The sequence below is a fragment of the Dendrobates tinctorius genome, unplaced genomic scaffold (genome assembly GCF_039654945.1).
Source record: "Dendrobates tinctorius isolate UK_male_01 unplaced genomic scaffold, ASM3965494v1 ptg000396l, whole genome shotgun sequence".
NCBI lineage: Eukaryota > Metazoa > Chordata > Amphibia > Anura > Dendrobatidae > Dendrobates > Dendrobates tinctorius.
The window spans coordinates 735,001-762,915 of record NW_027362062.1 but is presented as its reverse complement, the minus strand read 5'-3'; the positions used below and the strand labels follow the sequence as shown (position 1 = coordinate 762,915).

The window sequence follows — 27,915 nt, the reverse complement described above, 5'->3', positions numbered from 1 at the left end:
TGACACACCCCAGCCACATGAGGTCTGGCATTGTCCTGCATTAGGAGGAACCCAAGGCCAACCGCACCAGCATATGGTCTCACAAGGGGTCTGAGGATCTAATTTTGGTACCTAATGGCAGTCAGGTTACCTCTGGCAAGCACATGGAGGGCTATATGGCTCTCCAAAGAAATGCCACCCCACACCATTACTGACCCACTGCCAAACCGGTCATGCTGAAGGATGTTGCAGGCAGCAGATCTCTCTCCACAGTGTCTCCAGATTCTGTCACGTGCTCAGTGTGAACCTGCTTTAATCTGTGAAGAGCCCCGGGCGCCAGTGGCGAATTTGCCAATCCTGGTGTTCTGTGGCAAATGCCAAGCGTCCCGCACGGTGTTGGGCTGTGAGCACAGCCCCCATCTGTCGACGTTGGGCCCTCAGACCATCTTCATGGAGTTGGTTTCTAGCCGTTTGTGCAGACACAGGCACATTTGTGGCCTGCTGGAGGTCATTTTACAGGGCTCTGGCAGTGCTCCTCCTGTTCCTCCTTGCACAAAGGCTGAGGTAGCAGTCCTGCTGCTGGGTTGTTGCCCTCCTATGGCCCCCTCCACGTCTCCTGGTGTACTGGCCTGTCTCCTGGTAGCGCCTCCAGCCTCTGGACACTACGCTGACAGACACAGCAAACCTTCTTGCCACAGCTCGCATTGATGTGCCATCCTGGATGAGCTGCACAACCTGAGCCACTTGTGTGTGTTGTAGAGTCTGTCTCATGCTACCACGAGTGTGAAAGCACAACCAACATTCAAAAGTGACCAAAACATCAGTACAAGCAGTGGTACTGAGATGTGGTCTGTGGTCCCCACCTGCAGAACCACTCCTTTATTGAGGGTGTCTTGATAATAGCCAATAATTTCCATCTATTGTCTATTCCATTTGCACAACAGCATGTGAAATTGATTGTCAATCAGTGTTGCTGACAGTTTGATTTCACAGAAGTTTGATTAAATTGGAGTTATATTCTGTTGTTTAAGTGTTCCCTTTATTTTTTTAGCAGTGTGTGTATATATGTTATATGTATATGTGTATACATATGTGTGTGTGTGTGTATAATATATATATATATATATATAATATCGGACATCTATATATATTTCAGTCAGTGCTTTGCATATGTACTTCTCTGTACTTATATTTATCTAATAATTAAAAAAATGTTGTGGGTGCCCCTCATTTTTTATTAACCATCTTCGGGAAAGCAGGCAGCTGGGGGCTGGTGTTATAATTTCTACAAGGGGCAGATATCTATAAGATTTCCAGGTCATTATTATCAGCTCACACCTGTCTGTGTAACCTAAACTGGTTATTAAAAAAGGGACCCCCCCCGCCCCCAAAAAAACAGAAAACAAATGACCCCTTATATTTAATAACTTGCAAATGCTAAGCAGACAGTAGTGTGCTGATATTAATAGGCTGGGCAGGGGCCATGGATATTGGATCCCACTAATAACACCAGCCATCAGCCGCCCCAGAAATGCCGCATCCATTGGATACGGCAACTCTGGCTCTCATCCTCTGCTCTTCCCGCTTGCCCTGTTGCGTTAGCAAGTGGGGTAATGGTTTTGAGGGTCATGTCAGCTGTGTAATGTCTGCTGACATCAAACCCAGGTGTTAGTGATGGAGAGGCTTCTGTCAGACACCCCAATTACTACCCTGCTAGTCAAAAGTAATGAATGCTCACAGAGAAAAGTCTTTTATTTGTAAAAAGCACTCCTGACCCTCTATTACCCATTGTGGTCCGCTGTAAATCCAGCTCACGACGATCCCCAACTCTGCTACATCCTGATGCTGTGCTGAGCGGTGACTTCAGTAATGTGACTGCTCAGCGCGGAGGCCGGAACACTCTGACAGTAGCGTGAGAACGCGGCTGCAGTGACAAGCGGTGTCCTAATTAAGGTTACCGCATGTCACAGGCGGCGGTTCTCACTGTGAACTGCGGTAACCTTACTGATGTCACTGCTCGCAGAATGAGAAAGGAAGGAGGCAAAAGGAGGCAGTCACAACCTCAAATAATATACTACAAAAAAAACCTGACCTCCGAACAGAATAAAGCATGTGTGAACAGGTGCAAGCTGCTATACTGTTTGTAGGAAGAGCTTGACAACATCAGGTTTTTTTTTCCCAATGAGAAAACACTGATGGGGATGAAGATCTGATCCAGTGCACTGATCAAAATTGGTCACACATGAGGAAAATAAAAAAAAGCCGACCGCTAAATGAGCAGTAATGCGGATGTCGCCCAGAATTCTGCTTGTTGTCCTGTCTCTTCTTACATGACGCCCACATTTCGGGTGTGTCTCTTCCCAGAAGTTTGGCAGTTATGAAGACTGAAAGTAGTCGCTCCTCACATCTGCTTGTAAAGTTGCATTTGGCCTCTTGCGGGGGCTCGGAAACAACACGGAGTTTCTTACCGGGAATATTGTGTAATCTCCCACAATAATGTTAATTTTAATATTTTTTTTTTTTAATTAGTTCAGAAGTTTTGATTTATATATAAATTTACTCTCTAACATAATCTACTCTTAAAGGGATTATTGATACATCTTTTTATTATTAGCTTCTTGATTTCTTAAAGGGGTTGTCCAGCTTCTTTTTTTTTACATTTATATATGGTAATTCCAAATGTTTTGAAACAAAAAGACAAAAAACCCATTTATCATTAGATTTTTTTTGTCCTAATCTAGCGCTGCTGCTCTGTTGATCCTCCTGGTCTTCTGTTTACCAGTGACCACTCAACTGCTGTACTGATGACATCATCGCTGAGGCCATCAATTGGCTGCAGTGGTCACATGGCGGCCGCTTGTAGACAGTTAGTGGCTGCAGCAGTAATGACACCTATTGCTGAGTGGTGATTCCAGTAGAAAGGCACTTGTCAGCCACCTCTTGGCTGCAGGGTCTGACAAGATATAGAATAAACGGGCACCATCCACAATGTCAATTTAGGTGGGATCACCTAGTGCATATAAATGGATTGACATGAAAACACATAAAGGAAAAAAGTATATGCACACAAATAGGGATCACCACAAGGATATGATAATCAAAAAGTATCAATTTTATTAATGGACACAACAAACAGACACTTTGTTTAAAAACAATTAAAAAGTCTGAACAACCAGACACTGATGACAAAACAAAGACAATGGGTCATTTTGATAAATAGTTAAATACTATGGGTCCCAAGGCCAACCATTCAGTATAATGCCAGGTATCTGCTAGTTACCATAACCTAGGGTCTATCAAGTCAATTGTAATGACAATCATGACCTTGGATCAAAAATACCATATTATCAATAACTACTATGGTTACATAGAGATTCTACATATGCCATGAATAGAAAATTGAATACTTATCATGTTGCCAACACAAATAAACATACATTAACAAGTCCCTTTCCCTAGCATGATATCACCTGGTTTCTGAGAATGAACAAGCTACCGGGTAGGTTACATGGGACCCCCAAACCCACGCGTATCGACACAGTGACCTTGAGAAAGACACATCACTGTGTCGATACGCGTGGGTTTGGGGGTCCCAAAGTGTTTGTTTGTTGTGTCCATTAATAAAATTTATACTTTTTGATTATCATATCCTTGTGGTGATCCCTATTTGTGTGCATATACTTTTTTCCTATGTGTTCTCTTGGCTGCAGGGGTCACATCCTTACTCTGAGGACCACCAGAGGATCATCGCTAGATGTGCCGGAAAAGAACAGGTAAGTATGGGTTCCGTTAAAGTGCCATTTTTGTTTGTTTAGTAAAAAGAGAAATAAAAGTTGGATCACCCCTTTTTATATATCTTTGTCTAAAAAAAAAAGTTTAGATTGATACAGAAGCTTGAAAGATAAAATTTGGTTAAAAGGTTATTTCCATCTTCATAAATGGATATATTGACAGGTAATGCTTTTTTAAGCATTTTTGCCATTTCCTCCTTACAAAAATTTTCAACCATTCTTGAGCTACTAACGCTTTTTTTCTTTTGTTTACAGCTTGTTGCCTAGGAGACCGACCACTTCTGCTGTTGTCTAAGCTTGCAAGCGCCGCACTGAACCTGGCCAGGATTAAGACATAATAGTGTGCTCCTGCGATCCCAGTCCTGCTTTAAAATGATGCTTATAAGCTCCAAGAGGCTTGTAGCAGGCACTGCGCATGCTCATCTCTCTAGCAGCGGTGGTCGGTTTCCAAGGCAACAATATGTAAACAAAAGAAAAGCTTTAATAACTCAAGAACGGCTGAAAATTTTAACAAGCAGTAAATTGCAAAATTGCTTGTATTTACCAGCACCCATTTATGAACATGGGAATAACCCTTTAAGGACAGGCCATCAATGTCAGTGGACCAAGATTGCAAGTTGTCACCTATTAACACGTGAAGAGACTGGGGGTCACCCATTTGAGCAAAGTGGCGGTCTCTCATCTGGTCAAAGCCGTTCTTCCCCCATCATAGTGTGAGCGTTCATGCCGGTCCGGAGTCAGCAGATCTCTCTTGTCTAGGTTTACTCCATCTTTCCTTCATTGGTTTCCTGATAGTGAGATATTTTCCTCTGGTTTTACAGGAAATCCGGTTGTAGATAATTTCATCCCCGGCTGTTTCCTGGCACAATTTTGTTTGACTGTCACATTATTTAATAAGCGCCCCTCTTAAGAGCCTTAAAAAGTGCCCCTCTGAAGATCCCTGGTCCCCGTCTGCACTTTTAGCCTCCATGAATTTCACCTTTCATACCAGGTACCTTCTGGTGAAGTACCCCGGCAGTGAGGAAGCCGAGGTCTCTTAAAGGGGGTGTACGTTTTGGTCTAACTCGTATGGAAAAGAAATGAAATCCTGATTATTTCACTGTAATATTTCACTGCAGATGATCTCTCCAGCTGTCTGTCCTCTCACCACCTCCACGTCATCCCCTTTTTATAATCCATTTTACAGCAACATATATATTGCGTTATTACCGGTAGTTGTTTGGGTGCTCACCAGCTTAGCAATCATTAACGGAAGGAGGCGATGGCTGCCTGCGGCATTGTGCCGAGGAGGTGAGGATTATGGCAGCGTGACTCGGGTCATGAGACTGTGCAATCGACAGTGAATATGACATTTTTTTTTAGCAATTTTATTTGATGCCTAGCTTTTCCATAAGATAAACTGTGGCTTGTATACGTATTCACCACACTTGGCATTTTTCGTATTTAGCTACTTACAACCTGGAATTTCACAGTTTTGTTTTTTTTGTTTTTTTTTTAAGGGTTTTCATCAGCTTATGTAAACATGCCTACAACTGTGAATATTTGGTTTTCTTTTTATTGTGAAAAAAACAAATAGGGCAAAATAACTAAAAACTTCAGTGTGTATAACTATTCGCTCTCCTAAAGTCAGTACTTTGTAGAGCCTCCTTTTGCAGCAATTACAGCTGAAGTCGCTTTGGATAAGTGTCTATGAGCTTTCCACTTCTTGTCACTGGGATTTTTGCCCATTTCTCAAGGCAAAACTGCTCAATCTCCTTCAAGTTAGATGGTTTGCTCTGGTCAACAGCAGTCTTCATGTCTGACCACAGATTCTGAATTGGATTAAGAATCTGAGCTTTGACTAGACCACTCCAAAACATTTACCATATTTTTTGGCTTATAAGACGACTTTTTAACCCCCGAAAATCTTCTCAAAAGTCGGGGGTCGTCTTATACGGCAGGTGCAGAGCTCTGCGGTCGCCGCATATGTTGCGTGAAGCTCTCCCAATGATGAGGTGCCTCACCGAGAAGGTGTAAGTGAATCAAGCCCACCCTTGTATCCTATTACATCCTTCTCTTTCACTCGCTGTGGAGTAGTAGTGGAGATGAATCTGTGCTGCACTTTATGCACATGCTCAGTAGTGACCAGGGCTGTGGAGTAGTAGTGGAGATGAATCTGTGCTGCACTTTATGCACATGCTCAGTAGTGACCATTGCTGTGGAGTAGTAGTGGAGATGAATCTGTGCTGCACTTTATGCACATGCTCAGTAGTGACCAGGGCTGTGGAGTAGTAGTGGAGATGAATCTGTGCTGCACTTTATGTACATGCTCAGTAGTGACCAGGGCTGTGGAGTAGTAGTGGAGATGAATCTGTGCTGCACTTTATGCACATGCTCAGTAGTGACCATTGCTGTGGAGTAGTAGTGGAGATGAATCTGTGCTGCACTTTATGTACATGTTCAGTAGTGACCATTGCTGTGGAGTAGTAGTGGAGATGAATCTGTGCTGCACTTTTTGTACATGCTCAGTAGTGACCAGTGCTGTGGAGTAGTAGTGGAGATGAATCTGTGCTGCACTTTATGCACATGCTCAGTAGTGACCATTGCTGTGGAGTAGTAGTGGAGATGAATCTGTGCTGCACTTTATGCACATGCTCAGTAGTGACCAGTGCTGTGGAGTAGTAGTGGAGATGAATCTGTGCTGCACTTTATGCACATGCTCAGTAGTGACCAGTGCTGTGGAGTCGAAGATTGTGACTTACCGATTCCACAGCCCTGTGTTGGGGAACACGGTCTTAAGGGTTTATTCCCAATTTCATAGATGTATATTGTTCTTGGATAGTTCTTGTAAAAACAAGCACCTTTACAGTTTACTGCTAATTAAAAGTTGCTAATTTTTTTGAGATTTTAATTTGTTTTCTTTTATTTGCAACTTAGTTGCCTAGGAGACCGACCACCACTGCTGCCTGGCTTGTAAGCACTGCTCTGAATCTGAAAGGGATTAGGAGGTAACATTGCGCTATAGCGATCCTGGCTGACTTCAGAACCGTGCTTACAAGCTCCAGGGCTCATTCCTATGATAAACAGCGCTTACAAGCTCAACAGAAAAAAACATGTAGGCACTGCGCATGTGCCATCTAGCAGCAGGGGTCAGTCTCCAAGGCAACGAGCTGTAAGCACAATGAGTTAATATCTCAAGAACAGCTGAAAATTTTAAAAAGCAGTAAATTGTAAAATTACTTGTATTTACAAGCGCTGTAGGACAATAACCATTTATGAAGATGAGAAGCCATAATTATAATGAAAATAAAGCCAGGAAGCAACATTAAGAGTTTTTTTTTTTTTTTTTTTTTTTTGTTTTAATGTATAATGGTAAGACAATACAGATGTGATAGACGGTGCAGTTGTAAATGTCATATCCTGTGTTAGTCCAAGATGGAGATTCACTTAATTATATTTAATTTGCCCTTCAGCCATTTCCTGGTTACATCTGAATTTTAATTTTCTTTCAGGTCCCGAGTAACAATGCCGTGTATGAGAAGTTCTTCCTCCAGGTTAGTTACGGGTACAGGTTATTTCACATTAGTTGGGTAAATACATAATGGAAAAAACCCGCTGCGAACGAACAATTTTTTTTTCTCTATCGCCTTATTGGGGGACACAGAAACCATGGGGGTGTATGCTGCTGCCACTAGGAGGCTGACACTATGCAAATAAAAAAGTTAGCTCCTCCTCCGCAGTGTGCACCCCACCGACAGGAAGTAGGATGCCCAGTTTAGCTTAGTGTCAGTAGGAGGTGGACACGGGTCTTTTACTAGACCCTTATCTACCTCAATGTGCGTCGTTTTCTTTCAGGTTCCCGGAGGGATACAGTGTGAACAGTCACTACTGTACTCCCACACAGAGACTATGAGTACGGCGTGTACTGCCACCCCGTATCTTCATATGTCTGGACGGCAGGACCCCAAAATCCCTAACACAGGCGCGTGTTTAGGTGATCCCACAAGAGAAAGAATACCTGGTCCTGCCTACGTCTCCCACCCACTCGCCCACCAGAGCCTGTCGGTCGAGGAGACACGGACGTCCGCAACATGGATTCTGGACGTCCGATTTTCGTGATTGAGGAGGTACTTTCCCTCTTTTCTCCCCAGTCACTGAAGAGGTGAAGAAAACTGGATAAGAAGGAGAAAGAAAGAAGAAAAAAAACCAAAAAAAAAAAAACCAACCCTTTATTCAAAGAGATAGTAGTTTGGGCGGCTGGCGCAGTTCATACCCTTCCGACTGGTTTCAGGGGCCTCAGCACTGCCTTGCACACAGAGGCTTCCTGTTCTTTGTGCCCCGTACAGCCTGTCTAAGCGGCGTCATGGCACTTTGTTTCCGCCACTTTTAGCACCCTGGCGCCACTGTGGGGACCCGTTTGGCACTATTGTATGTTCTCCGCGGTCTCCCGCTCCGGCGGCCGCCGGCTGTAATCTAGGTCCTGGCTTCATTTTGGGCCTAGTGGAAGCGCTGACTCCGCCCCCCCTTCCTCTCGGCTTCGGGCGGGCCTTTTCCCGCCCGTTTCTCCTCTCGCCTCTTCTTGTGTGGCGTCAGGCTCCGCCCGCTATCCTCAGACTGTGGACGGGAGCCGCCGCCATATTGCTCCTCCGGGCCCCGCGTTTAGCTGAGAGTGGGATTCCCGGTCTCTGGCCGCCCTCACAGCGCGCACGTTCTGCCCTGCGTATTCTGGCAGACGCCATTTTCCGGCTGTGGTACAGTGGAGCCGCATCCAGCTATGGGACCTGCCTGTCTCTCTCTACAGCCATGCAGTCTCATACAGGACATCTGCTGTAAGTAGCTGCACTGCAGACTGATCCCCCTCCTCTGCTCTCCTGTCCCCTAACCTTCTGGCAGCGCTTAGTGGGATTGTTCTCATGTCTAACTCTAGGCCACTTCGTTCTCCTCCTATTCCTCCACTGTGGTCCTCTCCCACCGTCCAGGAGCCCCCAGTTGACCCGGTCGTACAGTCTCTGGAGCCGTACAGTCACCAGCTTGAAGGTTTTTCTGGAGCCGTACGGTCTCTGAAGTAACTGTACTCTAGAGCTGTACAGTCACTGACGTAATAGTACTCAAATTACTGGCATAATTGTAATCTTCTGCCGCGCAGTTTCTAGTGCATCAGTATGTCGGAGATCTGATTTTGTCACACGGTTGTTGTGTTTTTCGGCAATTACGGATTGGTGCCCTGATTTTCAGCAGAGCAAGTCTCAGCCATTGCTTCACATAAAGACGTTGGGGTCCTGTCATAGCAACTCCATATCTACGGCTCACAGGCACTCTCCCTTCAATTTTCTGCAGCCCCCTCCGGACGCTGGATTCATACTGCTATAAGCAGAACAGGGTGCTGCTTCTTTCTCTTCACGTCTCCAGTATTTGGGCCGGACTTCTAGCTGAATAGAAGTCCGTGTTATCCGGCAATTGTCTGCTGTGGCTCAGTGGATAGAGAAGCTGACCACAACTCGCTGTTCCAGAAGTTGGAACCGTGGCGCACAACAGAGAGTAGTGTTTAGTCTCTTTCTGATCCCAGGCCTACTGTTCTACAGTCATAAGAATTGACTGGTCAGAATCTACTTTACTACAGACTTCGTGGCACGGCTTACTACGCGTGAAGCCATTATTCTGCCTAATGTCGTCAGGTATCCAGACCTAGACCGCAACACAGAAGCCGTTACTCTGCCTAATGTCGTCAGGTACCCAGTCCTCTACCGCAATACAGAAGCCATTATTCTGCCTAATGCCGTCAGGTACCCAGACCTAGACTGAATCACAGAAGCCGTTATTCTGCCTAATGCCGTCAGGTACCCAGACCTAGACCGCATCACAGAAGCCGTTATTCTGCCTAATGCCGCCAGGTTTTCAGACCTAGACCGCAGCCAGAAGCAGTTATTCGGCCTAATGCCATCAGGTATTCCGGCCTAGACCGCAACACATAAGCCGTTATTCTGCCTAATGTCGTCAGGTATCTAGGCCTAGACTGCCCCGGCAGCTAGGCTATATCCGCTATCCAGGCTTCAGACGCGGCGGGCGTGAGTAAGCAGGAGCCGAGATCCCGCGGCGGCATCACCTACCAGGTACAGTAGTTCAAACGGTTGTATTACTGTGGAGACGCGTCTGGGGTTGACTGCTTCAGTGGTACTGGTGTTCTGTACCGTATTCAGGTGAGTCAGACACTCTCGCCTTCAGGTTCTTAGTGTTCTTTTGCAGCAGTACTCTATCCCTTATTGAGCACTTGAATAGTCCTCTATCAGACATGTTTAGTCAATACACGCCGTCTCTCTGGTAACTCAAACGTACCCGAGGCCATCAACTATACCGATCCGGCTATACTGTCCCGTTTTCTGGTGAGTCAGAAGCGTCCTCTCTCACGTTCCTCATGGTCTTTTGCAGCCTTTACCTAAGCTCCCGTCTAAAAGCCACTTGAGGTGAGGTGCCGGCATTTATTGCTCATAGCAGGCTACAGCCGCGGTTACAAGTCGCTTTCAGGTGAGTCAAAGACACCTCTCGGCTACATAGTTCATTGTCAATAACATCTGTGGTTTAACAGTTGAACGTAACCACTACCATGTCCAAACAGAACGGATCTCTGTCCCACAGTGCGGATCTTGGTAGCAACATATCTGGATACTCCACCTTCAGGTGGGTCAGACTTTCTCGGGTCAGGTACTGATGGTCGCGGTTTTACTACGGCATGTTCTGTACCCTAAGTGTGAGTTGCACCACAGGAGTTTTTGCCAGAAGCTATCTTTACTGCCGGTGTAGTCCGCCTATCTTTAATGTTTGGCAAATAGTAGTTTATAAGTTCTAGCCTGCTTTAGGGGACTTCGAGCAACAAAACTACCATACGCTCCTTATCTGTCGAAACTTACCTATTCTTTCTTACAGACGCCGAGTAAAGCCTTCAGCAGCTCAGACATGGGTCTTCTGACCGTGACCGGGAAAAAGTATCCCACCTCACAGGAGTGGGATCTAACTCTGCGCAAGCATCGACCGGGGTAAAAAAGCTGTTCCAGTCCTGGATCCAAGAATGAGTCTGGTGATAACGCGTTTCTTCCTTCGGCTAGTATTGTATCTTTTCACTGTTATCCTCAGGCGCGTTTTGTCTTAGACTTAGGCTAGCAGGTCTACACACCGTAATCCCCTCCCTGCTCCAGAGGGTCCAGGATGGTTTCGGTCGTTTACATCGTCATACAAATTGACCTGCCTTTCGTCAGCCTAGTTGTCTTCTGGTGTCTATTTGATCTACCTAGAGCCAACTTTTCTTACAGTTATCATACTCCATGTTTTGCTTGAACTTTCCTTACTCGACTAATCACTTTTCTAAGTCCAACTACACTATTTTTGTCCATATCCACACTCATCCCGGGGTGCTGGATTTATCTCCCTTTGCATCTCAGTCATCCAGTAGTCTCCGTTCTACCTCCTTAGTGGAGCAATCAGTTGTCTCTTTATAGCCATCTTGAGCCTACATCGCGGCGATGAGATCCAGATTATCCCCTGGTTCTATTCAGTACGTTTTCAGTGTTTGGCTCTTTCGCAGGTTCTCAGTGGCCTGTTCTCAGGCCTCGTCATTTTCTCACAGAACGGCCTTCAGCCGTTTCCAAGCAAGAGGGCGCCTTAGTATATCTCTACTTCTGCGACTACGAACCCTACGGTTCCAAGTCTCCCACTACTACGGTCCTTCCTGTCCCAGAAGCGCATCCCTCAGAGATTCCACGGCAAATTCACACAGTCGTTGGCAAGGTCAACCTTGAAACCATCCACCGCTTTATAGTGTCCTGTCTTAGTCTCCACTCGTGTTGCAAAGTTCTATAGACACGTGGCCTAGCTTGCTCATCAGAGCATTCTTGCTGGGGACCAGTCAGAAGATTTGATCGTCCTCACTGTCCAAAAAAAAAAAAAAATTCCACTTGCATGGAAACATGGGTTTTCGCTTCATCGTTCCCTTCTAGGGGTTCATTTGGCTTTCGATCTCACGAGCGAAATTATCTCCAAACAAGTCCCTCACCAGCTTCCCGTTTCTTCCGGGTAGCTCCAATCGCTTAATTATTGGGGAGGTCACCGGAAGGACAAGCGCTTTCCTTCCTCAGGCTGAACCTCGTTGTACTTCAGCGCTTTTTCCTCAGCGTGCCTTTCCGGGATCTAGGATGGAGACCATCCTTTTTCTCAGGTGGAAATTTTTCTTCGTTCAGCATTTGCCTCCTGCGAATCGCATGATTTTTCCATGAAGCTCTTATCCAGGTCCTGATTTCTTCAGGGCTTTGGAGATATCTGCTTTTGCAACGTACGGGTTCATTTTCCTTTTCAGTTGGTAGCCTTCCCTTTCAGGCTCTCCACCACTCCTAGGGCGCCTCAGACTCTATAGCAGCTGTGGTACACTTCCTGTAGGTCAAGGGTCCACTCTACATCTCTCTAAATTCTCTCTCTTTCATCCGCCTCGAATTTTCCCTTCGTGGCGTGCTCTCATCAGGCTACCTGGCCACAGCAACGGTACTTATCAAGCTCGGGCTTGAGGTATAGAGGTCCTCTGGCCTTCAGGTCAGCGTCTGCTCGCGGATTCTGGTCGACATTAGTAGGGTTGCCGGCCCAGGAGGGACTGCGTTCTTTTCAGTACGACGCACACTGCCCGGGCAGTGCGTGTCCTCCTGGCGGTACTTTTTGGGCCTTCGTCTGGCTCCTCTGCAGTACGGTCATTGGTCCTCCACAGGTCCATAAGGTTTCTCACAACCCATGCCTTGCTTCGGCAAGTGCCGGTCGGGGTAAAGAAGACCTCGCAGGTGACCTTGCAGGTGACGAGGGTGACTCCCTCGTCCTGATGGGGTTATTTGCTGTTCCCTCCCCTTGTGGACTGCTTTGGGACGTCCCATGGTTTCTGTGTCCCCCAATAAGGCGATAGAGAAAACAGGATTTTTTGTTGCTTACCGTAAAATCTGTTTCTCTGAGCCTTCATTGGGGGACACAGCACCCTCCCAAGTTGAACAGCACCGTTTACTGTATAATATTGTTACAGTATGGATTTGTGTTTTCTGTTTTTATCTCATTACAGATTGCTTCTCCTACTGCTTTCTCACTAACTGAGCATCCTACTTCCTGTCGGTGGGGTGTACACTGCGGAGGAGGAGCTAACTTTTTTATTTGCATAGTGTCAGCCTCCTAGTGGCAGCAGCATACACCCCCATGGTTTCTGTGTCCCCCAATGAAGGCTCAGAGAAACAGATTTTACGGTAAGCAACAAAAAATCCTGTTTTTTCTTCCGCTTTTATCACCATTTTCCGAGACTCCTTTTTCTAACGTGTGTTAAATGCCTCTGTCAGAGCTTGACAGCAGCATTTAACAGGTTAGCAGCCACCAGCTCCTGTCGTGCTGCGGCTGTCAAAGGCACATGATGGCCGATTTAAATCAGCCATCATCTGCCAGGAAAGCTGCGGGGACATTTTTTTTTTTTTTTTTATTTATTTTTCCAGCATGGAAAGTTCTGAAACTTTGCAAATCACTTTTTAGCTGCGCTGATGTCAGAAGGTGCTCATTTGGAGTACAGATGATGAAAGTGATGTGGTAAGCACCTATGTCTCACTAACTCTGGGGATAAGCTGCTGCAGGATATTGTACTGGTAAGCCCAAAACGCAGAGGAGAAGTCAAGGGCTGACCAATCACTGCCATCATCTGTACTCCAAATGAGTGTGTTCTGATATCACAGCAGCTGAAGGCTGGCAAATAGACTGGGGAAAAGCAGGGCTTTGGAAGCCACTTACATGCTTTTTTTTTTTTTTTTTACAGGAAAACAAATCCCTTAATCAAGGGATTTATAAATTGTTGCTTGTCCGTTGCCACTTTGCTTCCACAATCCAATAATTGGCAGACAGTTGACCTGATGAACACTCGTTTCTGTTTATTGGCTGATCTAAAAGGGTCTTTAGAAATTTGCAATATTCATACACAGCGATGTCCTAACACGAGTAAAGGTGTCCATGAAAGTGAATCGAAGCTGCCGATTTTTGTGTAATTGGCGACTATTGTGTAGAGCGTGTCGTGACTCCTCCAATGGCAGATGTTGGCGGGAAAGAAGGGTCAGGCATGTTAGATTTCAGCATGCCTGATCCTTTATTTCCGCAGAAAATTAATACCTGCCACAGACTTATTCCCCTCCCTTTTCCCGCATTGGAAACACAAGCAAAAGCTATGTGTATCGGGGAAATCTGGGGCTATAATTGACGGGTGACCTGTATAGCTTTGCATGGATCCGTGTCTCAGTCCTGCTCTGCCCTTATTCACATTGATGTCTTTTGACACATGGTAAGGGTTTAATATTAAAGACTGGTTAGGAGCGTCCCGAAGGGTACACCTTGTTGTGATGGATGGCTTTTATGCTTACCCTAGGTTATTTACAAGTACCATTTCATGATTTACTTGCTTTTGTATAATTATTTGCATTGCGCAGTTTTTATAGCATTTTTTTTCGTTAAGGGTCTTTGGTGAAAAATTGATTTTAACTTCTTCTTCACTGCATCTTTTTTTCAGGTTGAGTCGATAAACTCTGGAAAAGTCTTGGCCGGAGATGCTGCTCTGTTCCTGAAGAAGTCAGGGTTGCCCGATTTGGTGCTGGGCAAGGCAAGTGAAGCTGCGGCATGTCGTGATATAGGACTAGTCCCCCAAAATCCTACAGAAGATGGCAGGACTGTGTAGTGCCACATCTTTACTGCCAAGGGTTGTGCTAATTATCCCAAAGTTATGATGGCGTTGTCCAATTACCTATCCTTAATATAGGTCATAAGTGTCTCATAGATGGGGTTCCGACACCTCCAACAATCAGTGGCGGCCAGATATAAAACGTGTAGGATGTAGCACAGGTCAGACCCGTTGAGCATGTAGCGGCTGCTGCCGTCGTCCGTTCAGGTGCCCGTTCGCCCCCTTGCAGCGTACCAATGGATTGCCGCTTGAAGCCCCCGTGGCTACCATGTTGGTACTCCTGCGAATCCAAGCCAAAGGCTGAGCTTCATAAGAGTTTGCGGTTTATTTTTTCATATGTATTGCAATACCATGTTATCCCAGTACACAGATCAAACAATAACGGGCTCAAGTTGTCTCCAGAGACTTAGTTTTAAATGATTTTTTTTCCCCCTTTTCATCCGTTTATTAATCCACAGTGCAAACAATGAATGTATTTGGTATCGCCGCTTCTATAAAAGTGTGATGCATCAAAATATAAAGTTTTCACTTGCACAGCAAATGCCACAAAAGTGACAAACCAAAATTTACTTATTTTTTCTCCTCTTTTTTTTTTTTTTTTACCCCTCTAAACATGGAAGAAAATGCATCAGAACGTCGTATGTAACCCAAAATAGTAACAATAAAAGCATCAGTGCTAAAGATGGAAAAATTTAAAAAAAATACATTTCTCAGAAAATGACAGCACAAACCATTTCACCGCAGTTGGAATTTTTTATTGGGCCGTTTTTTCAGCACTTTACATAGAACAGTTAACGCTATCATTCAAGACTATGACTTGTCCAGAAAAAAACAAGGAAAATTAAAAAAGACTCTTGAAAAAAGGCGAGACAAAAACGAAACAGCAAAAATGAAAATGAATGTACTTAGTGATGACAAAATATGTCATAGTATACTGTGTGTTGAAGATAGGTAAGGCATTCAAAAAAAGCAATAATATGACTCTCAAAAATGACTATAAATGCAGGTAAGTAAATATAAAACTAATTAAGACCTTCAAGCAGTATTGATGGGAAAAATGAGTGTAATAATCAGATTTTCCCTAAAGGCATAATAGCAGAAAAGAGTATCCCCTGATGATGGCACGCTTGCGGTGAAACATGTTGGAGGGACGTGTGCTCTAATATGAATGTTCTATGCTGCCAAATGGAGATTACACCTCGGGGTGCCATCATCTGTCATTTTAAGCCGTTGCTTGTATTCTTACCTTTAATATAGGCAGATCAGGGACTTGATTTTACTCTCATCCTATTTTAATTTTAATCATCATTTGAAGCTGTTTTATGGCCTGGTAGAGAGGGATTATCTAATGGGGTTCTTCCTTTTTGTTCTTTAATGTTAATATATCCCTCCCAGGTCATTTGTTCCCCACCGTACACACTAAGATAATAACCGAATAAACAAAGTGCAAGACATTCTCAAAACCTCAAATATATGATGAATGTTACCTATAAACACCCGACGCACGTTTCGCCAAGGCATCTTCAGTGGGGCAGTCTTTTTATTTTAATTTTTCTGAAATTCTAGGGAAACAAATACTCTATTGCCATTATTTCTGATGAAACAGATTTTAGGCTGACCTAGAAGGAAACTGTGCTGTATGATTGCCTTCCTGTGAGTCATTTTCCCTGCCGCTGACCTCTCTGCACTTTCTCTTTACACAGATTTGGGATTTGGCAGATACAGAAAGCAAAGGATATTTAAATAAGCAGGTATGGTATAGCGAGGTTTTCTGCATTTCTAAGGCAGCCATTTTTGCGACTTATTTGTTAATAATATACCTCCCCTTCCTCATGGGGATTTTTTTTGTTTATAGCATTTTACCTTGGGAACCGGCCACCGCTGTAGTCTACCAGTGGTGGCTGCACATGCACCGCGCTTACAAGCTCTTTCCAGTAGATATTGTAAGCGCTGCTCCGAGGCTGGCAAGGATCGCTGGAGTGCAGTGTTAGCTCACAATTCGGCCACCTTTCTGGCTACTTTTCTTGCGTGATGATGCATCCTAAAAAGACATTGTGGGCAAAACCTTTAAATTCAGCATTGCTCAATAAGTACATCAGCCTATAAAACAAGTACCGATGCTTCTTTTTGGTGTGCTGTCAGGATAAAGCATATTGATAAAGTTTTCTGTCTTTGGGAGGTAAATCCAGTGTGACTTTTTGCTTGTAGCGAGTCTATTGCTGCATTCACACACGGCGGATTTGCTGTGGATTTTAGCTGCAGATTTTATCTATTTTCTGCGCAGAAAAAAGTTTCCTGAGGATTTCCGACTCCACAGCATACTTTTTCTCATATTCCTAAGTCCTGACTATGGAAAACCATGTGGCATCTCGGCACGCTGGTATCATGTGCAATCCCCCTGGTCTCTGCAATACTACTGGGACTTTCCAACAAGTATTTTGGGGCAGATGTTTTCCCCTTGCATAGCAGATAACGCAGGTTGTCACGGGGCAGACATTCCTGCTGCACAGTCTGGAGCCCCCCGGGCAGATTCCAGCATCAGACCCTGTATAGGTGTAAATGACAGTGTCCTGGGGGTAAGGAAAAGAGCGAGTAGCGTAGAAAGCAGCAGGACCACGTAAGAATGATCCATTCACATTCATAAATGTATCATCCATATTATTTTTATCATTAAAGACAAATATTGATGTGTATTTTTTTTTATAAATGTAGATTTTCTTTTTTTTTTTTTTTTAAATCTATTATCTGACCATGAGGCTTTATCGGCCATCTCTCTGAGTTTTTATTAACAGCATTTAGAGAACTGGTTTACAGCAGCTACATTTACCATAGACTACAATAGACTGGCCCTGACTTCTGTGGAAACGTGTTGTGGGCATGCTCTGTGATCTGTGCAGGAAGGAGGAGGTGAGCTGTGACAACACCTATTGTGAATGGTGGATCCTTTATCTACTGTAGATAGAGGTGTTATCTATCATTGTACAGGAGGAGGAGATGAGTTGTCACATCTGTTGTGAATGGTGGATCCTGCGTTATCTGCTGTAATACAGGAGGTGCCCTCATTGAATAGGTGGAGGAGGAGGTGAGCTGTGACATCACCTATTGTAAATGGTGGATCCTGTGTTCTCTACTGTATATAGAGGTGAAATCAGTCATTGTACAGGAGAGGGAGGTGAGCTGTGACATCACCTATTGTGAATGGTGGATCCTGTGTTATCTACTGTATATAGAGGTGAAATCAGTCATTGTACAGGAGGAGGTGAGCTGTGACATCTGTTGTGAACCCGTTGCAGTGACCCTTTTGGTGGTTGCTTACCCTATATTCCTGTCCTGATTTTGGCAGTACACATCTGTTTTTCTTGCTGAACGTAGTAGTAGGCTGTTCTGTTTGATCCTCTTAAAGAAATCTCTGTGGCTGATACAATAGTCGAGCCTTCATACTAGCAAAGTGCTCATAAAAGTTGACCCAGGTCCCTTATCTTTACTAATCATTTAGTCATTTTCTGTAGAGACTAGACCAGCACCTGTGCAGACGACCCTTCCCTCCTGCTGTGCCACCACTTATATTCGGGCCAGAAGTCAGGAATTCCTGAGTTTACACACTGTGTGCCTTCTGCGTTACTCGGATGGTGATTTATTTCTGTGCACAGCGCCTTGTTTGAGTTTTTAGCTCCTGAAAGTGCCGTACGCATGTCTGTGCTTATGAACCGTACATATGTACACACATACCGGACTCTCCGTGCCATAAATATTTGTGCGTCGCGTTGTCTCTCTGTAACACTCTTGATTTTATTCTTTTTTCCAGGAATTTTTTGCGGCTCTGCAGCTTGTGGCTTGTGCCCAAAATGGAATGGAGGTGTCGCTCAGCAGCCTCAAGAAGGTGGTGCCGCCGCCGAGATTTGTAAGAGCCCGATATGTATTGCAGTTATTGCTGGTCCGATGGCCATGCTGGTAATTCTGTGGCCACCAAACCAGAGCACTGCAAACCTACTACCTGCAGCATTCCCAGCACATCTGATGAGTAGCGGCCCCCGCAACCTTGTGCGTGCGTCTCCGCATAATGGCGTTGAGGGTCCCATTAATCCGAAGAGGGTGCTGGGTAGAGATGAGCAAATTTGTTGGGATTCGGTTTCGAATACGATTGGATTCGAATTTTATTTTTGCGATATTCGTCGACCACAGCCGAACATCATTAAAGTCAATGGGAGTGGAAATTTGCGAGTATGTTCGGAACCGAACATAAGACATACATTCGGCACGAATTGTGTTCGAATATGGCCCGAATATGTCAAAATCAGATTCAGGGCCAAAATCCAAACAAATTCGCTTATGTCTAGAGCTGGGGACTTCGCAGGCAATAGAAGGTTGATAGTGTTCTGTTCCATTGGCTATGGACCATCGACGTGGCCGCTAGGTCTTGGTTTCGCAAAAATTTTTGCTCAACTCTCATTATTGCTGATACTTACACTTGAAATAATATTACTACATGCCAGCTATTCAAATAATTGGCAGATGTGAGGTCTGCATGTATCCAGAGCTAATGTCTTAATTAGCTCATAGATCAGCGTAGCTTATATCCTGCACCTATTTCCTGTTCATGATATGCTTTCTTCCTTTCCCCATAGCCCCTTTTTGTTGTGCTCCCATTCCACCAACCATACTTTCCAAAATATAAGAAACCATAACTAGATAAAAATTTTCTCCTGTAGTGGCCTCTGGTAGGGAAATGTAGGAGTAAATGTGGGTTATTCAAATAATTGCCTGGATGTGAGGTCTGCATGTATTCTGAACTGATGTCTTCATCAGCTCATATATCAGCACAGCTTCTATCCTGCACCTATTTCCTTTTCATGTGTTTTCCTCCTTTCTTATAGACTGTTTTCTTTGCTTTCACTTCACAACCACCCCCAGGTTCCAGATTTTTAGGATGCATAATGTGTAGATCTACGAGGAACTATTACATTCCTGGTGCTTATCTTGCCCGGCAGTAGTACCAGCTAAAGAAAGTCTTGTTTAGTGATATTGTGCTAGTTACTTCTTATTACTCGCTGGGTAAGCTGTGCTCTGTATGTTTTGCATTCAGCATGATATGTCCGGTTCCTCCTTGGTAGCTGCTCCAGTTGCTGTGGACTCGCCATGGGCTGTAAGGGTAAGTCCTATCGGCAAGATCATATGACCAGATAAAACGTCACCATGTTTATTATGTGCATTTAATATTCTCTACCCTTTGATCATTTTCTTTCAATAATTAAAAAATGTTAAGTATTAGTGATTTAGTAAAAAAACATATTTTTAATGGTATAAAATATGAAAAATAATTTAAGTTTTTATATTTTCAACTTTTGAACCCTAGGGCCAACAGCTCCTGAAATTTGCTATAAATACTTAGTGTACTGCCTGCTCGTATTATGACTTCAGTAAATGTGCGTGGGGTCTACACAGTACACACCTCCCCTCCCCTTTTGTGCGTTTTAAAAAGGATAAGAAGATGTAGCTTAGAATCACAGTGCGGAGGCATTTTGTTGGTGACTGCAGTGTGTTTTGCCGAGATGCGGACAGTGCTGCCGAGGACGGATGGCAGCGACAATTCTGTTAGTTAGCTCTGCACTGGTCTTTACAGAGATCTGAGTGGAGCAGTCATATCACTGCTGCAGGGCTCAGATCAAATTAATTACAAAGTTCAGTATTGCACATGAAAGGGTTAGATACATGGCTTAGCTCATTGTATCGCAAATGATCTGATTAGATACATGGCTCTGCAGACTGTATCACTCATGATAGGATTAGTTGCACCTTTCATGGGTAACTAACTACAGTGATCTGAGAGGAGCCGTCATGCCATTGCAGCACCAAGATCACAGTAACTACCTGTGATCACTGGTTTGGATACCAGTGCTGGGGCATTTTCTTCATTCATTGATGATGTAGTTCAGGTGGATGAAGTCGCTACCGCAGCCCTGATGCCAAGACTTTAGTGCTCATTGGTGATTACTGTGATTTGAGTAACATAATGGCTCCGGTGACATTACAGGTAACACAGCGTTGGGCTAAAATAAAATGGCACCGGGCTCCAACCACAGTTGTAAATTTAGCATGTTATGGGTGTACCCAGTTCACAGCTGATATGGCCAAAATGTAGGTCGGACACTGTCCACAGTCTCCTATAGCCTGGGGCTGCTGCACTTGCTGTGTGTAAATGTCGTGTTCCAACTCATTCTGCAGCCAGCATTAGACAGTGTAAGGCCGGGATCACACATGCGAGAAACTCGGACGAGTCTCGCATCTTAATACCCGGCACTTCTGCCAGCACTCGAAACCGGAGTGTGCGGCTGCATTTATTTCTATGCAGCTGCACACTCCGCTCCTGAGTGCCGGCGGCAGTGCCGGGAATTAAGATGCGAGACTCGTCAAGAGTTTCTCGCATGTGTGTTCCCGGCCTTAACACAGAGGCTACAGAAGGCAAACGGTGCAATTTTTTTTAATGATACCGAAAAAGCAAAAAATTATTTTTAGCCTAATACACATGCAGTTACTTAAGAAAAAAATTGCATTCGGTCCGTTGTGACCCCCCCCCGACACCTGCCGAGATCTGGTACAATCCTTAGATATCGATATCGTACACCCGTCCTGTTCGTTGGTATAGGATATGTGCACTGTACCTACAGATCGGGCGCACGTCTCGGCAGCTGTGTGGGGTCATATTGTCATCGTACTACCAAAGCTATAATATCTGCAGTATAACTTACCGGTACTACAGATATCAGAACCCCCGCACCGGTCAGATTTTCTCTTGATGGAATATCTTGTATGATAAGAAGGGCCTTACATCAGCAGCGCCACTCAGTCCTTGTCTGCATATATGGCATCTACTGGTGGGTTACCGATGTGTCACGTAAAGAGGTTTTCCAGTTTCAGAAAATCCTTGTCCCCGGCTGCAATTTGTTTAGGGAGAAAAAAAATATAGTTTCATCACCCTCCCCAGGTCCTGCACTGAGTCTCTGCCGCTGCTCCTGCTGTATGTTATTATTCGCAGCGCTGCTGCCAATTGTGGATCTCAGTGGCTCTGAGCAGCTCGTGCTGACAGTTCGCCAAGCACACTAATTGTCTGCAGCGCTGCTGACATGACATAAGCGCTGCAGACAATAACGGACAGCAGGAGCGGTGGGGAAAATGCAGCAATTGACCCAGGGAGGGTGAGTAAAGTTGGGGTATAGCAGGGATCATAAGGCTTTAGCTCAAATTGCTAAAGGTGGTGAAACCCCCCTTTAATATGAGCCCTCATTTTCAGTATCATGGAGGGCAGAAACATTCATTATGTTGTGTTTTTTTATATGGCAGCCTGAAGAAAAGGCTAAATATGATGCAATATTCGACAGTCTGAGCCCCATGAATGGATTCCTATCTGGGGACAAGGTGAAACCTGTGCTGCTTAATTCCAAGCTGCCTGTGGAAGTCCTGGGCCGCGTGAGTGGTTTTTGATGTATTTTTTTTTTTATTATTATTTGTTATTTGTTTTTATTAGTGAATGTGCTCCTATAAGGTGTTATCTGAGCATGCTCGGGTGCTAACCGAGTGACTTAAGCGTGCTCGAAAAATATGTTCCAGTTCCCACAGCTGCATCTCTCACAGCTGTTCAACAGCCACAACACATGCAGGGATTGCCAGACAAATAGCTACGAGACGTGCAGCCGTGGGGACTCTAATCGAGTGCTCCAAAGTCACTCTGTTAGCACCCGAGCATGCTCAGATAACACCTTTGCCGATCACGTTCGCTCATCACTAGTTAGTTATCTTTTTGATGTAATTTTTTTCTTAAATTCTCAAGGTCTGGGAGTTGAGTGATATCGATCATGATGGATTACTGGATCGAGATGAGTTTGCTGTTGTAAGTCAATTTCCATTTCTGCGATTTTTAGCTTGCATTATAGTACAGTATTCAGAGTATTATGCGTTTGTCGATTTTGCTCAATTGATTCATGACTGGTCTATCATGCACCAGTTGCAATGTCTTTTACTTTTGCCGATATATTCTTTGCGTATTCATGGATCTGTTTTCATCACAGGTAAGTGGATTAAAAAAAAGGGACAAATGTAGAGTTGGTACAGAACGATTCGCAGGACCGGGTCCAGCAGCCACATTGCTGTCAGAACCTTGAGAACCGCTTCCTACCCGCTAGCTCTTCTTTTGATTAGCTGACCTGGCGTGACATTATAATTGCGGTATTCGGCACATGTGATGTCATGCCTGACCGGCTAATGAAATGAAAAGCTGCAGCTGCTGGCGGGTAGGAATAATAATAATCTTTATTTCCAGGACGTCCCTCCTGACAGCACCATGGAGGTTGTCCTTCCTTTCATCCTTATAGGATGCATGAGAGGTTAAAAGGTCCCCTCGCACTCCCACACTCCAGTGTATTTCCTGTCCCTGTAAGGACAGACACGAGAGCGCCACGGAGGAAGATAGCCACGGCATCCAGCAAGAAGAAGCTTACCGACAGGCCAGGGGGATCGGGGTCCAAACACCAACTCCTCCCTTCGGATGGTCCAGGGCGGCACCCCCCCCCTAAGGGGGGTTCTCCGCCAGGCGTCCCGTGGAGCGCTGCTCCGGAACTCGGAGCCGCTTCCCCTCAGCGGGGCTCTCTGATCACACCGTCGCACGCCGCATCATCCCCAGGGCTGCGGCCGCATCACTTCCGGACGCCAGATGACGACTTCCGGTGGCGTCCCAACAGGGAACGGGCGACATGGCTGGAGCGGCAGACTGCATGAGGATCAATTGACCCACTCAAGGCAAGGGGCAAGGTAGGACGAAGTGGCGGGGTGGGTCGGCCATAAGGGACACCGCCATGGAAGGCGCTGTGAAGGCCAGCGATCACCCTGAACCACCAATGTCTGTAAGTAGGGGGCATGATGGACATGACTTAAGAAAGACAGGAGCTTAACCAAAAAGCTCCTGTGCTTTATGATACCAAAAGACAGCACCGACTCCTGAAGCATCAACCTCCAGTAAATCGGGCAGATCTAATAAAATGCCAGCAAATTACCCTCAGGATCGTCAGGGGCGAACAGGCCTGTTTCTTCGCCAAGATGTGCACAGTGGTCAGAAAGGAGGTCCAGACCTCCGTCCCAGGACTACTACCTTCTCAGTCATCCACCCCATACTAAGAGGCCGGCCCTGTTAGGCTGAGCGAGACTGCGCTAGTCAGGTGTCAGCCGCTAAGCAGCCAGGATGGGAGTCCGGTCAGTGATCGGACGAGGATATCCAGTCGCCATATCCGTACAAATGATTCTAGAGGAATGGGTGCCACCGGACGTTCTAGGCTGAGCGTGAGTGCATTCGTCAGGTGGCGGCTGCTAAGCAGCTTGAGGCTGGACCGGGACCAGAATGGGAGACCAGCCCGCAATTGCAGGCTGAGAAGCGGCTTGTCGTTCCTCGAGACTTTAGGCTCGACTACCGTCAACCAGGTTAACACTTGGAATGGAGTTCATAAGATCGACACCCCAGTGGCCAGGGTTTCAAGGAAGACTTCAATTCCCTTTGAAGATTCCTCTAGACCCAAAGAACCCATGGACAAGAAGGCCGACGGGCTCCTAAAGAGGGCTTGGGAGGCCTCTGCGGCAGGGCACATCGGTCACCAGATCCATGCATCTATGATCGACCAATTAGAGCATCAATTTACAGGGAAAATTTCTAGAGGTGATTCCTTAGAGGACCTTCACCTGTGAGAATTGCAACTGGATTCCTGGCAGACGCTTCAGCGGTGCGTTTTTGCAGCCAGGAATAATTCTTTATCCAAGACTGCTCGCCAAGCCATATAGATGAAGATCTGGTCAGGGGTTTACCAGTCAAAAAATAAGTTAGGTGCCATACCTTCAGGCGGGAAGGTAGTCGGACCGGTCTTAGATATAATACCGGAGAATGCCACTGACATTAAAAAAAAAAAAAAGGGGTTCCCGAGGAAAAACAAAAAGATTTTTTCCCTTTCAGAGGTTCCATCCTTCCCAAAGGCAGGTATATAGAAGGAAAGGGAAATCAGCTCGCTGGGATTACCAGAAGGGGGGAAAAGAGTAGGGTCCCCCTTCTTGCTCCGGACAAAGTTCCTGGAGCAAGAGACAATGACTCCATACCAGTCGGGAGATATCCTCAAACACTTCTCGGAGGCATGGGGCTCATCTCTCAGAACCTGCGGATCCTGAATACAGTTTCCAGGGCTATACCCTCAAATTCATAACCCCCTCAGCACGTTTTGTAGTTGCAGATCCCCGGCCCAAAACCCTTATAGACCCTATATGGGCAGACGTAAAAGATCTGCTAGGATCAGAAGTAGTGGTTCTGGTTCCAGGAACAGAGAGCGGTCAGGGCCACTATTCAACTCTCTTCACCAAAAAAAAAACCTTCGGGGGAGAGTCGGACCATTATAAATTTAGAACCACTAAACCAATGGTTCCGGTACAAAAGTTTCGAGTGGAGTTCCTAAAACCACCATCCCCCGGATAAATCAGAATGCTGCAACGTGCACAATAGATTTAAAGAGTGCATACTATCATGTTCCCATCCACCCTCAACCTCAGAGGTTCCTGCAGTTTGCACTAAAAATAGGAAGCGGATACTACCATTTCAGTTTCAGGCTCTTCTTTTCGGCCTAGCTTCAACACCCCAGGTTTTTACGAAGCTGGTCGCCAAGATCGTGGCACACTTAAGACAAAGTGGCATAATCATTGTGCATACCTGGTATGAGGAAGTCGTCCATCTCGTTAAGCATCAGGGTTAAGAAGACAAGTCGACTGGGTAATCGTCACGCTCGAAAGACAAGGTACCGGGAAAAATTCCGGGGAATCACGTTAGATTCCAAAACAAGAATCTCGTTTTACCGGAAGAAGGAAAAAAGGCCCATCAGGAACATTGTTCGTCAGCTATGGCAAGATCGAATATCCATAAGAACCGCAATGAAGGTCCTAGATACCCTGACAGCATCAGGTCTGCAAGGAAATCCGGTCAAAATGGGACAGACGGCAGACCTCTCTGGACAAAGAAATTCGGCCGTCCCCAGCCTTAGGATCATCTCTGAAGTGGTGGACCAGTCACAAGAGGGTGCCTTGGATCCTATCACCACGCGTGACTATTGTCACGGACGCCAGCAGGAAAGGATGGGGAGCCCATCTGGAAGGAAGGTACCTTCAGGAAACAGGGCCCAGAAACATCCAGTTCACAGTCCTCAAACTACAGAGAACGACGCGCAGTTTGGGAAACACTAAAGCAAAGCCGGTCGAGTCTACAGGGCCAACATATAAAGGCCATGTCAGACAACGTAACCACAGTATCTTTCCTAAGTCACCAGGGGGCCCCAGGACACGGGAAGCTTCAGGACCTGGCGGCCCGCATCTTCACCTGGGCGGAGAACAATGTTCGCTCCATATCAGCGGTATACCTACAGGGCTCCAGGAACAACATAGCTGACTATTTGAGCAGACAAGAAGTCCGAGCCACCGAGTGGGAATTGAAAGAGGTGATATTCATGGACTTGTGCCATCAGTGGGGAACCCCCAGCTGGACCTCTTCGAGACAAAAAATAACACCAAGCTACAGAGATTCTTCTCCCTCAATACAGCGGAGACCAACCAGAGGGGTAGATGCCTTCAATCAGAAATGGGGGGGAGACTGCTGTACGGTTTCCCCCCATTGCTATAATACCAAGAATGCTCAGAAAGATCCAGGAGAAAGGTGCAGGGGTAATGCTTGTGGTACCCTTCCAGCCCAGGCAAAGTTGGTTCCCCCTCCTGGAGAAGATTGAGTGGCCCCTCCTGAACTATCTACCAACAGCAGAAGACCAGCTTTCCCATGGACCAATTCTGCATCCAGATCCGGAGAACCTACAGTTGGCAGCAGGGATCCTGAGAGGGAGATCCTAAAATCCAGAGGCCTCTCTGACCAAGTGATCTCATCGATGCAGGCCAGCCGTAAGCCGTTACGAGTGCAATCTATAGTAAGATTTGGAGGAAGTTCTGCTCAGAAGGTGGTAGTACCCCCATAGACCTATCTCGCCTAGATATCCCTCAGATCCTTGTCTTCCTCCAGGCAGGATTTAAGAAAGGTCTGAGTCCAAACACACTGGAAGTTCAGATAGCAGCTTGAAGTACTCTCTTTGATTTCTCCTTGGCCTCTCATCCATGGATAGCTTGTTTGCAAAAGCCATCCAGAGATTGAGACCCACGTTTAGGAAAACCGTTCCCGTGGGACCTAAATCTGATACTTAACGCTCTATGCAGACCCCATACGAGCCGATACCAGAAATAGTTGTCACAAAACGCACACATTTAAAAAAAAAAAAAAAAAAAAAAAAGAAAAGCCGTCCTTTGGTAGCCATCACCCCAGCCAAACGGCCGGGTGAGATCCAGGCCGTTAGTACAGAACCAGTACATTCAGATATTTGACGACCGCATAATACTAAAACTGAACCCGGGATTCCTCCCTAAGGTAGCATCTCCCCAAAATTTAAACCAGGAGATAGTCCTACCCTCATTCTACCCATCCCCGAAAAACGATAAAGATTCTTTCACTTACTGGACGTCAAACGAGCGGTCACAGGCTATTTAGAGGCCACTCGAGAGTGGCGACAGGACACAAAATTGTTTATCCAATACGGGGGTAGAAATAAGGAGCATCTACACACTCCCTGGCAAGGTGGATAAAGTCAAATATCTCCTCAGCATAACGAGGCTGAGGGATTACCTATACCAGAAGGGCTTAGAGCTCTTTCCACTAGGGCGATAGCAACGCCATGAGCAGAGAGGGCAAGAGCCTCAGTAGAGCAAATTGGCAGGGCCGCCAACTGGTATACTCTAAACACTTTCTGTAGACACTATAGATTGGACACGTTAGCAGCTAGCTAGACGACCTTTGGTAGTACAGCACTGCAAGCAGTGGTCCCACCCTAAGGAATTCCTACTTTGGTATTCTCCATGGTGCTGTCAGGAGGGACGTCCTGGAAAACAGAGATTAGACCTACCGGTAATGTTATTTCCAGAAGTCCATCCTGACAGCACTGGTAGTTCCCTCCCGAAGATTTGTATTTGTAATGATATGCTTGTACGAAATCTCAATAAATAATAATTGCATCCATACTGGTGTGGTACTTGGGGAAAATCACTGGAGTGTGGGAGTGGAAGGGGACCTTTTAACCTCTCGTGCATTTCTTGTCCCTATAAGGATGAAAGGAAGGACAACCTCCATGGTGCTGTCAGGATGGACTTCTGGAAATAATATTACCGGTAGGTCTAATCTCGGTTTTATATAGTGCCAACATATTCGGCAGCGCTTTACAGTTTACATACATTATCATCGCTGTCCCCGATGGGGCTCACATCTAAATAGAAAGGCTCCGATCTGATGGCCACAAATCTGGCCACTGGACCGGGTCCTACGAAATCATTCCCCCAACTCTA

General features: G+C 45.6%; 1 protein-coding gene across 5 annotated transcripts in view; it reads left to right on the top strand.

Annotated features, from left to right (window-relative positions):
• The window catches only part of EPS15 (epidermal growth factor receptor pathway substrate 15), a 116,435-nt gene that overhangs the window by 15,484 nt on the left and 73,036 nt on the right, over positions 1-27,915 (top strand). For all 5 annotated transcript variants that reach the window (XR_012227452.1, XR_012227453.1, XM_073563735.1 and 2 more), the window contains exons 2-8: positions 7,262-7,303; positions 14,305-14,394; positions 16,176-16,223; positions 18,278-18,373; positions 19,556-19,621; positions 21,811-21,936; positions 22,298-22,357. Coding sequence is in view for 3 of the 5 variants with exons in the window: in XM_073563735.1 (XP_073419836.1) it covers positions 7,262-7,303; positions 14,305-14,394; positions 16,176-16,223; positions 18,278-18,373; positions 19,556-19,621; positions 21,811-21,936; positions 22,298-22,357 (528 nt within the window). In the remaining 2 variants the exon portion in view is untranslated. The remainder of the gene's footprint in view (positions 1-7,261; positions 7,304-14,304; positions 14,395-16,175; positions 16,224-18,277; positions 18,374-19,555; positions 19,622-21,810; positions 21,937-22,297; positions 22,358-27,915) is intronic.